Source organism: Oncorhynchus kisutch, linkage group LG21, assembly GCF_002021735.2.
Source record: "Oncorhynchus kisutch isolate 150728-3 linkage group LG21, Okis_V2, whole genome shotgun sequence".
Lineage (NCBI taxonomy): Eukaryota > Metazoa > Chordata > Actinopteri > Salmoniformes > Salmonidae > Oncorhynchus > Oncorhynchus kisutch.
The window spans coordinates 23,194,163-23,209,744 of NC_034194.2; the positions used below are offsets into that span (position 1 = coordinate 23,194,163).

The following is a 15,582-nucleotide window of genomic DNA, read 5'->3' on the forward strand; positions in this document are numbered from 1 at the left end:
CTTACTATTTTCAATGTTTACTTATGACATCCCACTGGCTCTGAGTAAAACCAGTGTGTCTGTACACGTCAGCTACTACAGCGAGTGAAATCACTGCAACATTTAACAAAGAGCTGCAGTCCAGGGTTCCTCCAAGCAGTTTAGTCACCTCAACTTTCTCAATTTCCATATTATTCATTACAAGATTTAGTTGATGTTTAGGGTTAAGTAAATTATTTGTCCCAAATACAATGTTTTTTAGTTTTGTTATTTCTTGCCACCTATTCTGAAACTGACTGCAGCTCTTTGTTATGTGTCGCAGTGATCTCACTCGCTGTAGCAGCTGACATAGTGTTGAGACCACTGTTATGGTCAAAACATATTGATGCAACAGTAGCTAAGCTGGGGAGAAGTCTGTCTATAATAAAGCGCAGCTCTGCTTTCTTAACAACAATATGAACAAAGCAGGTCCTGCAGGCCCTAGTTTTGTCGCACCTGGACTACTGCACAGTCATGTGGTCAGGTGCCACACAGAGGGACAGGGCAGCATGGCTGGCCCTTAAATGTACATGTAGAGCTAACATTAATCATATGCATGTCACTCTCTCATGGTTCAAAGTATAGGAGAGAAGTGTTGACATGCTGAATGTACTGAGCTGTCTGTTTAAACTACTAGAACACAGCTCTGACATCCATGCATACCCCACAAGACATGTCCCCAAGTCCATAACAGACTATGAGAGGCACACTGTACTACATAGAGCCATAGCTACATGGAACTATATTAGAGGTCGACCGATTATGGTTTTTCAACTCCGATGCCGATTATTGGAGGACCAAAAAAAGCTGATGCCGATTAATCTATCGATTTTTATATACACTGCTCAAAAGAATAAAGGGAACACTTAAACAACACAATGTAACTCCAAGTCAATCACACTTCTGTGAAATCAAACTGTCCACTTAGGAAGCAACACTAATTGACAATAAATTTCACATGCTGTTGTGCAAATGGAATAGACAACAGGTGGAAATAATAGGCAATTAGCAAGACACCCCCAATAAAGGAGTGGTTCTGCAGGTGGTGACCACAGACCACTTCTCAGTTCCTATGCTTCCTGGCTGATGTTTTGGTCACTTTTGAATGCTGTTGGTGCTTTCACTCTAGTGGTAGCATGAGACGGAGTCTACAACCCACACAAGTGGCTAAGGTAGTGCAGCTCATCCAGGATGGCACATCAATGCGAGCTGTGGCAAGAAGGTTTGCTGTGTCTGTCAGCGTAGTGTCCAGAGCATGGAGGCGCTACCAGGAGACAGGCCAGTACATCAGGAGACGTGGAGGAGGACATAGGAGGGCAACAACCCAGCAGCAGGACCGCTACCTCCGCCTTTTTTAAATGTTATTTATTTTATTTAACCTTTATTTAACCAGGTAGGCAAGTTGAGAACAAGTTCTCATTTACAAAGGCCACACACACTACTGAGCCTCATTTTGACTTGTTTTAAGGACATTACATCAAAGTTGGATCAGCCTGTAGTGTGATTTTCCACTTTAATTTTGAGTGTGACTCCAAATCCAGACCTCCATGGGTTAATACATTTGATTTCCATTGATCATTTTTGTGTGATTTTGTTGTCAGCACATTCAACTATGTAAAGAAAAAAGTATTTAAGAATATTTCATTCATTCAGATCTAGGATGTGTTATTTTAGTGTTCCCTTTATTTTTTTGAGTAGTGTATATATAATGACAATTACAACAATACTGAATGAACAATGAACACTTATTTTAACTTAATATAATACATAAATAAAATATATTTAGTCTCAAATAAATAATGAAACATGCTCAATTTGGTTTAAATAATGCAAAAACACAGTGTTGGAGAAGAAAGTAAAAGTGCAATATGTGCCAGGGAAAAAAAACATTTAAGTTCCTTGCTCAGAACATGAGAACATATGAAAGCTGGTGGTTCAATATTCCCAGTTAAGAGGTTTTAGATTGTAGTTTATTATAGGAATTATGACACGTTGACTATTTCTCTATACCATTTGTATTTCATATACCTTTGACTATTTGATGTTCTAATGGGCACTTTAGTATTGCCAGCTTAATCTCAGGAGTTGATAGGCGTGAAGTCATAAACAGCGTGTGAATCAAGCATCGCTAAGAGCTGCTGGCAAACTCAGTAAAGTTTGAATGAATGCTTACGAGCCTGCTGCCGCCTACCAATGTTCAGTCAGACTGCTCTATCAAATCATAGACTTAATTATAATATAATAAATACAGAAATACGCGCCTTTAGTCACAAATATGGTTAAATCCGGAAGTGACACAGTTTCCCTAGTTAATATTGCCTGCTAACATGAATTTATTTTAACTAAATATGCAGGTTTAAAAAAAAATATACTTCTGTGGCATTGATGTTTATGGTTAGGTACATTTGTGCAACGATTGTGCTTTTTTCGCGAATGCGCTTTTGTTAAATCATCACCTGTTTGGCGAAGTAGGCTGTGATTTGATGATAAATTAACAGGCACCGCATTGATTATATGCCACGCAGGACAAGCTAGTTAACCTAGTAATATCATTATACATGTGTAGTTAACTAGTGATTATGTGAAGATTGATATTTTTTTATAAGAAGGTTAATGCTAGCTAGCAACTTACCTTGGCTCCTTGCTGCACTCGCGTAACAGGTGGTCAGCCTGCCACGCAGTTTCCTCAAGGAATGCAATGTAATCGGCCATAATCGGCATCCAAAAATGACGATTACCGATTGTTATGAAAACCTGAAACCGGCCCTAATTAATCGGCCAAACCGGCCCTAATTAATCGGCACACACTTAATGTTTTGTGAAATATTTTGTCAAATGTATTTTAATGTTAACATTTTTTTATTGTAATGTATTATACTGCCTTAATTTTTGCTGGACCCCAGGAAGAGTAGCTGCTACCCTGGGAAGCATGGTGATGGCTGAATCATGTTATGGGTATGCTTGTCATCAGCAAGGACTGGGGGATATAAATATACGAAATACAGCTATAAGCACAGGCAAAATCCTAGAAGGAAAAATTGGTTCAGTCTGCTTTCCAACAGACACTGGGCGACCAATTCACCTTTCAGTAGGACAATAACCTAAAACACTAGCTGACGCCTACACTGGAGTTTCTTACCAAGATGATTGAATGTTCCTGAGTGGCCTAGTTACAGTTTAGACTTAAATCGGCTTGAAAATCATCTATGGCTTGAATGGAAAATCAACTTGACAGAGCTTGAAGAATTTTTCAAAGAATAATGGACAAATGTTGTACAGTCCAGGTGTGGAAAGCTGTTAGACTTACCCAGAAAGACTCACCGCTGTAATCACTACCAAAGGTGATTCTAACATGTATTGACTCGGGGGTGTGAGTACTTGTAAAATAGAAATGTATGTATTTAATTTCCAATACAAAAACTTCTAAAAACATGTTTTCACTTTGTTATTATGTGGTATTGTGTGTAGATGGGTGAGAGAGAAAAAGATATTGAATCCATTTTGAATTCAGGCTGTAACACAACAAAATGAGGACTACGTCAAGGGGTGTGAATACTTTCTGAAGGTGCTGTATTTGTATATTTTCTCTTTCATATTTCACATTTTAGCATATTGTTAAAACACTGCATATTGGCATTAACATTGTGTGAGTGTTATGTTTAATGTTCATTACTGATTGTTGATTTCACTTTTGTTTATTAGCTATTCCACTTGCTTTGGCAATGTAAACATGTTTCCCATGCCAATAAAGCCCTTTGAATTGAATTGAGAGAGGGAGAGAGAGAGCGAGGTAGAGAGAGTGGGAGAAAGAGAGAGGGAGTGTGAGCTAGCTGTGAAAAGGGCATGCAGGGGTCAGGGTGTAGACAGGGCAGCAGTGTCTGCCATCTCAGATTCACCCACACACACACACACACACACACACCCTACGTTCCCACCGTGAGTCTGATAGCACTGAGCTGCTGAATTTGCGGCTGCTGCTTGACTGGATGTGGGAAAGGTTGTTCGTAAGTGAGAGTGTGCTGTTTGACATGGGAGTCAGGCGTATATACAGTTGAAGTCGGAAGTTTACATACACCTTAGGCAAATACATTTAAACTCAGTTCTTCACAATTCCTTTTACTACAATCCTAGTAAAAAGTCCCTGTCTTAGGTCAGTTAGGGTTACCACTTTATTTTAAGAATGTGGAATGTCAGAATAATAGTAGCAAGAATGATTTATTTCAGCTTTTTTTCTTTCATCACATTCCCAGTGGGTCAGAAGTTTACATACACTCAATTAGTATTTGATTGGCATTGCCTTTAAATTGTTTAACTTGGGTCAAATGTTTCAGGTAGCTTTCCACAAGCTTCCCAGAATAAGTTGGGTGAATTTTGGCCGATTCCTCCTGACAGAGCTGGTGTAACTGAGTCAGGTTTGTAGGCCTCCTTGCTCACACACACTTTTTAAGTTCTGCCCACAAATCTTCTATGGGATTGAGGTCAGGGCTTTGTGATGGCCACTCCAATACCTTGACTTTGTTGTCCTTAAGCCATTTTGCCACAACTTTGGAAGTATGCTTGGGGTCATTGTCCATTTGGAAGACCCATTTGCGACCAAGCTTTAACTTCCTGACTGATGTCTTGAGATGTTGCTTCAATATATCCACATCATTTTCCTTCCTTATGATGCCATCTATTTTGTGAAGTGCACCAGTCCCTCCTGCCACAAAGCATCCCCACAACATGATGCTGCCACCCCCGTGCTTCACGGTTGGAATGGTGTTCTCAGGCTTGCAAGCCGCTTCCTTTTTCTTCCAAACATAATGATGGTCATTATGGCCAAACAGTTCTATTTCTGTTTTATCAGACCAGAGGAGATTTCTCCAAATAGTACGATCTTTGTCCCCATGTGCAGTTGAAAACCTTAGTCTGGCTTTTTTATGGCGGTTTTGGAGCAGTGGCTTCTTACTTGCTGAGCGCCCTTAAAAGGTTATGTCGATATGGGACTCGTTTTACTGTGGATATAGATACTTTTGTACCTGTTTCCTCCAGCATCTTCACAAGGTCCTTTGCTGTTGTTCTGGGATTGATTTGCACCTTTCGCACCAAAATGCGTTCATCTCTAGGAGACAGAAGGCGTCTCCTTCCTGAGCGGTAAGACGGCTGCGTGTTCCCATGGTGTTTATACTTACTATTGTTTGTACAGATTAACGCGGTACCGTCAAGCATTTGGAAATTGCTCCTAAGGATGAACCAGACTTGTGGAGGTCTACACTTTTTTGGGGTGGTTGATTGGTGGAGGTCTTGGTTGGTTTCTTTTGATTTCCCCATGATGTCAAGCAAAGAGGCAGTGAGTTTGAAGGTAAGCCTTGAAGTGCATCCACAGGTACACCTCTAATTGACTCAAATGATGTCAATTAACCTATCAGAAGCTTCTAAAGCCTTGACATCATTTCCTGGAATTTTCCAAGCTGTTTAAAGGCACAGTCAACTTAGTGGAAACTTCTGACTTCAACTGTATGTGTGTGAGTGAGTGAGTGTGTGTGTGTGTGTGTGTGTGTGTTCACAGCAATCATTCTATGAAATCACTTCAGTGTATTTACATGTAGTTAGGGGTTGAGCAGTGGACAGGACTGAACATGCTACACATACTCTAGTATTATAGTATGAAATACCTCGTCAACAGCTCAATTCAAAGGGCTTTATTGGTATGGGAATCAAGTGAAATAGATAATACACTAAAGTGAAATAAATCATCAAAAATGAACAGTAAACAGTAAACATTACAAAGTTTCAAAGGAATAGACATAATATAATATTAGTGCATTGTACATTGTTATAATGGCGTGCAAATAGTTAAAGTTCTCTCTCTCTGGTGTGTGGTTAGGAGTCCATGTGGAATGTTGGCACAGCGGTAGGAGGAGAGGAGGGAGTGGAGGAGGGAGGAGGACCACACATTCCTCCCAGCAGAAGTGCTAGGCAGGGGTTGGGGAGTCGGGTTGAGGTGGGGGGCCGCGGTAAATGTCTCCCTGACACACACACACCCTCCCGCTCGTCTCCAAGAATCTGTTCAGTAAAGCCAGACGATCAATTCACTTTCTTTAACAGCCTTCAGCAGCATCATTTGTAACTCCTCACCCCTTCCTTCTACTGTCATTATAATGCGTAGAACCGGTATGAGTGCCTTAGCAGCCAGCTGGGTCCTCCTGGCATCAGTCTGCTGCTCCAGGTACAAGTTTCCCTTGGCACAGATCCAAGATCAGTTTACCTTAGCCCAATCCTAACATTAATCATTAGGGAGGGGGTACACAAACTAACCTTAGATCAGTGCCCTGGGGCAACTTTATACAACTTTTAATCTGTTAGAAAGGCTTACAGATTCATTCACAGGATGAGAGTAAAACCAGTGACCCATGTCTTTGGTGTCGTGGCGTCTCCCATAGCAACGAGCTGGGCGGTCATTCTATTGCTTACACACCTGGCCTGGGGGGGGGGGGGGCAATAGAGGGTGAGGGGGGAGAGGAGTATTGAGGGAATGAGAAAGAGATGGAAAGAGGGAGAGGAGGAAGGGAAAAGGGAACTAAGGTTGTAACACACAGATAAGATTGGTTGGCTTCAGTTCCGGCAATGGTTTCAGTTGTGAGTAGTGTCTTTGAAGTGAAGCAGGGTGCTTTTGATGTGAAACCTGATACTAATGCCCCAAAACCTCCCTCCTTCATTCCATCTCTCTCTGCAGCTGTGAAAATCACCGAGGCAGGGTTAACTAGGGTTAGGAGGTGGGGATGAGGTGTCGGGGCATTGGCTAATGTGAGAGTTCCTCTCATAAACCATGTTATGTGTAAACTCAGTCATCTCAGAGGAAAAGGCAGAAGTGTTCAACAGCATGGATTGTGTCTGTTTGTCTTTTTCCCTCTATCTGTCTCCCTCTGCCTGAAGGAACCAAACTCACAATACACCAAATCATATTAGCTTCTAACTCTGCTAATGTCAGCCGCTGTGTGTTCTCCAAACCCTATACACCATGCTGGAAATGTCCAACCCCTTAATCCAGACCAGACCTCATCACCTGGCCCCAGTGAGCCATGGGGGCAGCAGCATATACAGCCTTGAAATCCCATCTTTGTTCAGCTTGTTATCAGAGCTGTTCCCCCACAGACACACATTTTACCCTCTGTCGGTTCAATGATAATACCATGTAAAAGCACGGAATCCCCCCACCTCCCACACACACCGGCTGGCCCCATCTGGGGGTGCGGTGGTGTACGCGGCCTCTCTGTGTGAGGAGGTTGTCTGGATGTTTTTTTTGCGTCGGGGGGGGGGGGAGTAGGCCTCTTGAGTTGAGGATACACTAGAGCAAACTGTGAGCTGAAGACAACAAACCTGTCTTTGCTGAAGGAGTGTGGTGAGGTGAAACAGACACATCTGATATTTGGGGGGCTGAGAAAGTATGGGAATATAAGTATGGGAAAATAAGATTACCATAAATCTCTGAACACTGAATATCCAAATGTTCAGGGCTGCTTTTATGGGAGTGAACAAACACATAATTGTGAAATCTTAAACCATTGCCAGAACACACGTGGGCATATAACGGGTCTTTACGTTGGGGGTTGGAACTCCAGTGATGTCAGTCCTACAAGTCATCTGTAACTCTTATAATAGTGTCAGGGAATGTCCCAGTGTATGTTCAAGTATTATTACACCACTATGACATCATAATTGAGTTCAGGTGCATCCTGTTTCCATTGATCATCCTTGAGATGTTTCTACAACTTGAACATACACTGGGACATTCCCTGACACTATTATAAGAGTTACAGATGACTTGTACCATGTTCACCTTCTAACAAGACAATGACCCTAAACACACAGACAAGACAACGCAGGAGTAGCTTTGGGACAAGTCTCTGAATGTCTTTGAGTGGCCCAGCCAGAGCCCGGACCTGAACCCAATCAAACATCTCTGGAGAGACCTGAAAATAGCTGTACAGCGACGCTCCCCATCCAACCTGAAACTCCCCAAATACAGGTGTGCCAAGCTTGTAACATCATACCCAAGAAGGCTTGAGGCTGTAATCACCACATCAATAATATGGCTTGAGATCTTCTGATAAGGCCATCATTTTTGGAATAAACAAGTGTACCTATGCATCCTAATGCATCCTCATCCTAATGTTAGATAATACCCTAATTAGAAGTTAATGGGAATCTTAGCTGAGAATGTTCCCAGTTTGCTGGGGAATAATTATTCTTATAAAGGAAAAGTTACTTTTTTCCCCCAAAATAGAGGCATACAAAGACAAAACAAACGTGGTTCAGTGGGGAAATGATAACACCCGAGTGAAAAAAATGCAGAAATTGCTGAAAATAATTTTGAGTTGAAGTTTGATGAACAGTATAAAACAGATCAGAAGAGAGAAAGACCCATTAAAAGGACTTAACATATATGTGTTGACACCTTAGTGTCATGCACTGCTCATTAAGTATATTTAGAACTTTATTATTTTAAAAACAAACATAAAATACCGTCATGGCGTCAAAAATGAGAAAAATATTGAGATAGGATATTTTGCCGTATTGCCCTATACCAGGTGTGTCCTAAACACCCGGTTTTCTAAGCATGAGTAACTAACCGGGTGAGATTAAAAATCAACCAGCAGACACTGTTGACTCTAAGGACTGTACAGGACCATTTCATGCTCTCTTTCAGTCTGATTCAATTCAAATCTATAAAACTTCATTTATCCTTGAAGAGATGTAATTGTGCTGAAGATGGTTTACTTTAAGAGGCCTGGCTTGCTTCTCAATCATCATGTCTACAGTTTACAGTCTGCCACTCTACCATGGCTGCTCACATATATAAATATAAACATCATAATGTTGTTATCCTTCTGCCTAAGACAAAGAGACAACCACACCAAGACACCATTTCCCCTCTGACCCAAGAGGGTGTTAAGCATTGAGGGAACATTCACGCAACATAACTAGAACCCATTCCAGAACCTCTGCAGTGTGTTCCTGCTGAAGCACCGCCCACTTGACCACTGTGGGCTCCTCCCCATCCAGGGGTTAGCTAATTAGAGGGTTGCCAGGGGAACGGAATGGCAGCTCAGCCAGCCGGTGTAATGACAGGGTGAGAGAGAAGGGCGCGGTCAGATTATAGACCCCGAGTACACACAGTGGAGCTAAAAAAAGAACCAGAGAGACGAGAGGAAGAGTGCGAGGAGAGAGAGGGGGGAGGAGGGAGAGATAGGTGAGAAAAGAAAGAGAGAAAGGGAGACAAGGCAGGGGAGAGAGAGAGAGAGAGGAATAGAGAAGAGTTTGAAAATGATTAAGTAAGGTAGAGAGACAAAGATATGACCGTGCCATATTATAGTGGTTTCTAGTTTACAGGTGACTTTAGCAAGTGTTGCTCATGACATTCTCTCTCTATGGGTTATCACTGGACTTCCCCTGTGTGGCTGACTTCAACAGAACTCCACTTGTCTATAGCAGGCTGGAGTGACTAAGCATGCAGGGATGGCTTGGTGATTCCCAGACCACAGTTTGTAGACTCTGGCATGACCAGCCTGATGCATGTTCCCCTATGAACTGCCGTGTGTGTGTGCGTGTGTGTGTGTGTGTGTGCGCGCGAGAGTGTGTGTGTGCGCGCGAGAGTGTGTGTGTATGTTTGTAAAGGTGTCTCACAGCCTCCAGTGGAAACACTCACTGTGGTAGCCATGGTAACAAACAGGAAACCAGCAAGTTCTTTGCAGCTGAAACTGGTCAGCTGGACTCACCCCTGACACTGCTCTGTTTTGATAATGGACCGTTTAGACTTTCCCTCACACTTTCCTTCTCTCCCCCTCCCTCTCATTAACTACCCTCTCTCTTTGCCTCATTCTCTCACTCTCTCTTCTCTCTCTTCTCTCTCTTCTCTAATGTGTGGCCTTGTGTGACTACTTCACCCTGCCCAAAAGTCAAACACAAAATTGAATCAAGGCCTAAAATGGGGGGGAAATGATTTGGAATCCCTGAAAAGCTGGACGTTTCGTCCTGTTCTTTCACTTTATTTTGGCACTCTAACCACACGCTGTGAAGGTCGCTCTGGGCCAAGTCTGAAAAGTATCATATCAACTTACCTCTGGCAAACCAGTGGCCGAGCCACCCACAGTCATAACACTAGCCCAGCCCCACCGAGCCCCAGCTAGTAGTCTTTTTAGACCAGTGTTATTCAAACTTGTTCAGTGGGGACCCCATTTTTTCACAAAAGATTCTCACAACCCTACCCAAATCTAATAAAACAACCTTAAAATCAGTACATTTCTATTTTTACCCCCCAAAAAACCTTCAATGCATTACATTTTCATCATCATCAAAATGCAAAGAAACCAATAAATACATTTATTCAATATAAGTGATCTTTCACAAAAACGTTGTATATTGTCCTGTACTTGAATCTGTACTTTTCATTTTGTTTTGTTTTGTGACCCCACTGCAGTTCCTCCGTGACCCCGACTTTGAATACCAGTGCTCTAGACAGATGTCTTTTCTCCAATGTACCAATGTTCCAGCTTTGCTGCCCTAGGTTTGGGATTTCAGAGACGACCTAGCAAGCACTCTGCTCCAACCCCCAGTCATAACTCTAGTCCAGCCACAGCTAGACATAGCTGGTTCACTACTCTAACCCCCAGTCATAACTCTAGTCCAGCCACAGCTAGACATAGCTGGTTCACTACTCTAACCCCCAGTCATAACTCTAGTCCAGCCACAGCTAGACATAGCTGGTTCACTACTCCAACCCCCAGTCATAACTCTAGTCCAGCCACAGCTAGACATAGCTGGTTCACTACTCCAACCCCCAGTCATAACTCTAGTCCAGCCACAGCTAGACATAGCTGGTTCACTACTCTAACCCCCAGTCATAACTCTAGTCCAGCCACAGCTAGACATAGCTGGTTCACTACTCCAACCCCCAAACATAACTCTAGTCCAGCCACAGCTAGACATAGCTGGTTCACTACTCTAACCCCCAGTCATAACTCTAGTCCAGCCACAGCTAGACATAGCTGGTTCACTACTCCAACCCCCAGTCATAACTCTACTCCAGCCACAGCTAGACATAGCTGGTTCACTACTCTAACCCCCAGTCATAACTCTAGTCCAGCCACAGCTAGACATAGCTGGTTCACTACTCTAACCCCCAGTCATAACTCTAGTCCAGCCACAGCTAGACATAGCTGGTTCACTACTCCAACCCCCAGTCATAACTCTAGTCCAGCCACAGCTAGACATAGCTGGTTCACTACTCCAACCCCCAGTCATAACTCTAGTCCAGCCACAGCTAGACATAGCTGGTTCACTACTCCAACCCCCAGTCATAACTCTAGTCCAGCCACAGCTAGACATAGCTGGTTCACTACTCTAACCCCCAGTCATAACTCTAGTCCAGCCACAGCTAGACATAGCTGGTTCACTACTCCAACCCCCAGTCATAACTCTAGTCCAGCCACAGCTAGACATAGCTGGTTCACTACTCCAACCAAGAACATGAGTCAGTACAACCCTCCATGGTAGTGATTCACTTATTCCTAGTATCAGTGTGGTAATATTTCCGTTGCTATTACTACCAGAGTTTACAGGTAACATTTCTACAGGATCCTCATTTGATCACCCTGTTGCAGGAGAACATTCTTGCAATGCAGGAAATGTAAAACGTGGAGTGTGTTTGAGGTTTCAAATGGCTTCTGATGTTTGTAATTTCCACTTAGAAATGTCAAACTTTTGATGAAGACCTACAATAAACGTTCATGAATTATAATCCACATAACAACTCACATTTCCTGTTGCTGCAGGATAATTTTCCTTCTGTAGCAAACTGGCTCAAATGAAGATCCTACATCTGTATGTTGCTTACTGTAAGTCTTTAAGTCCCTTACTGTGTGTTTTGTGCTCTCAGTATGTGACACTTCTCTTCTCGCTAGGTATCAGTACTACCTGCAGGTGAAGAAGGAGGTGCTGGATGGACGTCTCCACTGTACCGTAGAGCAGGGCATCAGACTAGCAGGCCTAGCAGTGCAAGGTAAGACAGAGTACACACAGGAGTATACCCCATAGCTTTACCACTAACCTCGTTTTATGTCCTACTTAAACCCTAAGTCCAGAGGTAGATACAGAGAGAGAGAGAGAGAGAGAGACTCACACTTTCTTAGCTCATCCTGGGTTCACTACCTAATATGGCTGCATACCGCCAGAAGAGCTGAGTCCACTTGAGTTCCTATCAGGATTCCTTTCCATAACACACACACAAACGCACGCACGCACATGCATGCACACGCGTGCATTTGCAAACACACACACACACACATCCACGTATTCATACACACAGACACGCACACACACTTTCTTGGCCTTGTTGGTGACCCTGTAATCTTCCAACCCCGCAACACAAACACACACTCTCTCTCTCTCTCTCTCCTGCTGTCCCTGGGCCCTGTGTCTCGGGAGAATGTAAACAGTCGTTAGCTTATCGCTAACACCAAGGTTAGCCATGGCAGGAAGAACCTTATCTGTAGGGAGGATGGATTCTACACTACACCCCTCTATATCAGACATACATTACATTACATTAGAGCAGCCCTAAAGGATGTAGCTACCTCTGTGTATCTGTAGATAGTACTGTACATTGTCCAGGCAGACAGTAGCTGTATGTCATTTCCTTTTATCAATGGAGGGCTGGGTAGGATGAACCAGGGTAGACCCAAACTCCAACATGACATCACAGGGCCAGGAATATGTGTGTATTGCTGGGTTGACATGAGCATGCCTGCTACAGATACTGTAGGTGCTATTAGGGTTTCTGCTTTCTATGTTTGCTTTCTCTGCTTTCTTTGAGGTCATCCGTCTACAGTTCCTGTCCATGCCTATTGAAGGTGTTTCTCCCTTGTGTTACATAGTTCATATATCCTTAAGAGTACACTCTTAGGGGGCAAAAAGGGTTCCAAAAGGAAAGGGTTCAACATGAAACCCAAAAGAGTTCTAACTGGAACCAAAAGTGTTCTACCTATTGGGGAGAGACGAAGAACCCTGTAAGGTTCTAGATAGCAACTTTTTTTTCTCAATAACATCCTTAGATGATGTATGTGTTCCATGTTTATAGTAGAAAAAGTCCATGAACTTTGCCTGAATTCCCAGGTTTTCCTGAAAACCCAGTTGGAAGATTGGAGGGAATAAGCAGGAAATCTGTCATTTTCCAACAAGGATTTCTGCAACCCTGGGAATCTGGTGGAAGTTACTGGAGCTTTATCCATGTGTTTCATGTCAATGAGTTGGTGAGTTGAGTGTAGATCTCAGTGTGGGTAGAGTTGAGTGTAGATCTCAGTGTGTGTAGAGTTGAGTGTAGATCTCAGTGTGGGTAGAGTTGAGTGTAGATCTCAGTGTGGGTAGAGTTGAGTGTAGATCTCAGTGTGGGTAGAGTTGAGTGTAGATCTCAGTGTGGGTAGAGTTGAGTGTAGATCTCAGTGTGGGTAGAGTTGAGTGTAGATCTCAGTGTGGGTAGAGTTGAGTGTAGATCTCAGTGTGGGTAGAGTTGAGTGTAGATCTCAGTGTGGGTAGAGTTGAGTGTAGATCTCAGTGTGGGTAGAGTTGAGTGTAGATCTCAGTGTGGGTAGAGTTGAGTGTAGATCTCAGTGTGGGTAGAGTTGAGTGTAGATCTCAGTGTGGGTAGAGTTGAGTGTAGATCTCAGTGTGTGTAGAGTTGAGTGTAGATCTCAGTGTGGGTAGAGTTGAGTGTAGATCTCAGTGTGTGTAGAGTTGAGTGTAGATCTCAGTGTGGGTAGAGTTGAGTGTAGATCTCAGTGTGTGTAGAGTTGAGTGTAGATCTCAGTGTGGGTAGAGTTGAGTGTAGATCTCAGTGTGGGTAGAGTTGAGTGTAGATCTCAGTGTGTGTAGAGTTGAGTGTAGATCTCAGTGTGGGTAGAGTTGAGTGTAGATCTCAGTGTGAGTAGAGTTGAGTGTAGATCTCAGTGTGGGTAGAGTTGAGTGTAGATCTCAGTGTGTGTAGAGTTGAGTGTAGATCTCAGTGTGGGTAGAGTTGAGTGTAGATCTCAGTGTGGGTAGAGTTGAGTGTAGATCTCAGTGTGGTTAGAGTTGAGTGTAGATCTCAGTATGGGTAGAGTTGAGTGTAGATCTCAGTGTGGGTAGAGTTGAGTGTAGATCTCAGTGTGTGTAGAGTTGAGTGTAGATCTCAGTGTGTGTAGAGTTGAGTGTAGATCTCAGTGTGGGTAGAGTTGAGTGTAGATCTCAGTGTGGGTAGAGTTGAGTGTAGATCTCAGTGTGGGTAGAGTTGAGTGTAGATCTCAGTGTGTGTAGAGTTGAGTGTAGATCTCAGTGTGGGTAGAGTTGAGTGTAGATCTCAGTGTGTGTAGAGTTGAGTGTAGATCTCAGTGTGTGTAGAGTTGAGTGTAGATCTCAGTGTGTGTAGAGTTGAGTGTAGATCTCAGTGTGTTCTCTCTTCTCTTCTAGCTGACTTTGGGGATTTCACACAGTTCCTGTCTCAGGACTTCCTCAGGGAGTATGTGCTCTTCCCAGTGGTGAGTCAACTGTCACACTACACCTCTCAGTGTGTGTGTGCATGTGCTTGTGCGTGCATGCGTGTGATCTTTTGTGTTTTTCAGTGTTCAGGTGTGTGTGCTCTCAGTCGGTTTTCTCAGGTGTGTGTTTGATGTTGCCGGTCTCAGATGTTTTTCAAGATCAACTGATTAACTGAGAGGGAGGAAGAGGTGAGGGAGTATATGGGGAGTAAGGAGAGGTAGTAGAGAGTGAGGGATGAACTGAGAGGGAGGAAGAGGTGAGGGAGTGTGGGGAGTAAGGAGAGGTAGTAGAGAGAGTGAGGGATGAACTGAGAGGGAGGAAGAGGTGAGGGAGTGTGTGGGGAGTAAGGAGAGGTAGTAGAGAGTGTGAGGGATGAACTGAGAGGGAGGAAGAGAGGAAGAGGTGAGGGAGTGTGTGGGGAGTAAGGAGAGGTAGTAGAGAGAGTGAGGGATGAACTGAGAGGGAGGAAGAGGTGAGGGAGTGTGTGGGGAGTAAGGAGAGGTAGTAGAGAGTGTCAGGGATGAACTGAGAGGGAGGAAGAGAGGAAGAGGTGAGGGAGTGTGTGGGGAGTAAGGAGAGGTAGTAGAGAGAGTGAGGGATAAACTGAGAGGTAGGAAGAGGTGAGGGAGTGTGTGGGGAGTAAGGAGAGGTAGTAGAGAGTGAGAGATTAACTGAGAGGGAGGAAGAGAGGAAGAGGTGAGGGAGTGTGTGGGGAGTAAGGAGAGGTAGTAGAGAGAGTGAGAGATGAACTGAGAGGTAGGAAGAGAGGAAGAGGTGAGGGAGTGTGTGGGGAGTAAGGAGAGGTAGTAGAGAGAGTGTGGGATGAACTGAGAGGTAGGAAGAGAGGAAGAGGTGTGGGGAGTAAGGAGAGGTAGTAGAGAGAGTGTGGGATGAACTGAGAGGTAAGAAGAGAGGAAGAGGTGAGGGAGTGTGTGGGGAGTAAGGAGAGGTAGTAGAGAGGGAGGGATGAACTGAGAGGGAGGAAGAGGTGAGGGAGTGTGTGGGGAGTAAGGA

The 15,582-nt window shown here is 43.7% G+C and overlaps 1 protein-coding gene across 2 annotated transcripts in view; it reads left to right on the forward strand.

Annotated features, from left to right (window-relative positions):
- Positions 1-15,582, forward strand: part of LOC109866332 (protein tyrosine phosphatase non-receptor type 14) — a 91,356-nt gene that overhangs the window by 48,665 nt on the left and 27,109 nt on the right. For both annotated transcript variants that reach the window (XM_031800178.1, XM_031800179.1), the window contains exons 4-5: positions 11,961-12,058; positions 14,500-14,567. In XM_031800178.1, coding sequence (XP_031656038.1) covers positions 11,961-12,058; positions 14,500-14,567 — 166 coding nt within the window. The remainder of the gene's footprint in view (positions 1-11,960; positions 12,059-14,499; positions 14,568-15,582) is intronic.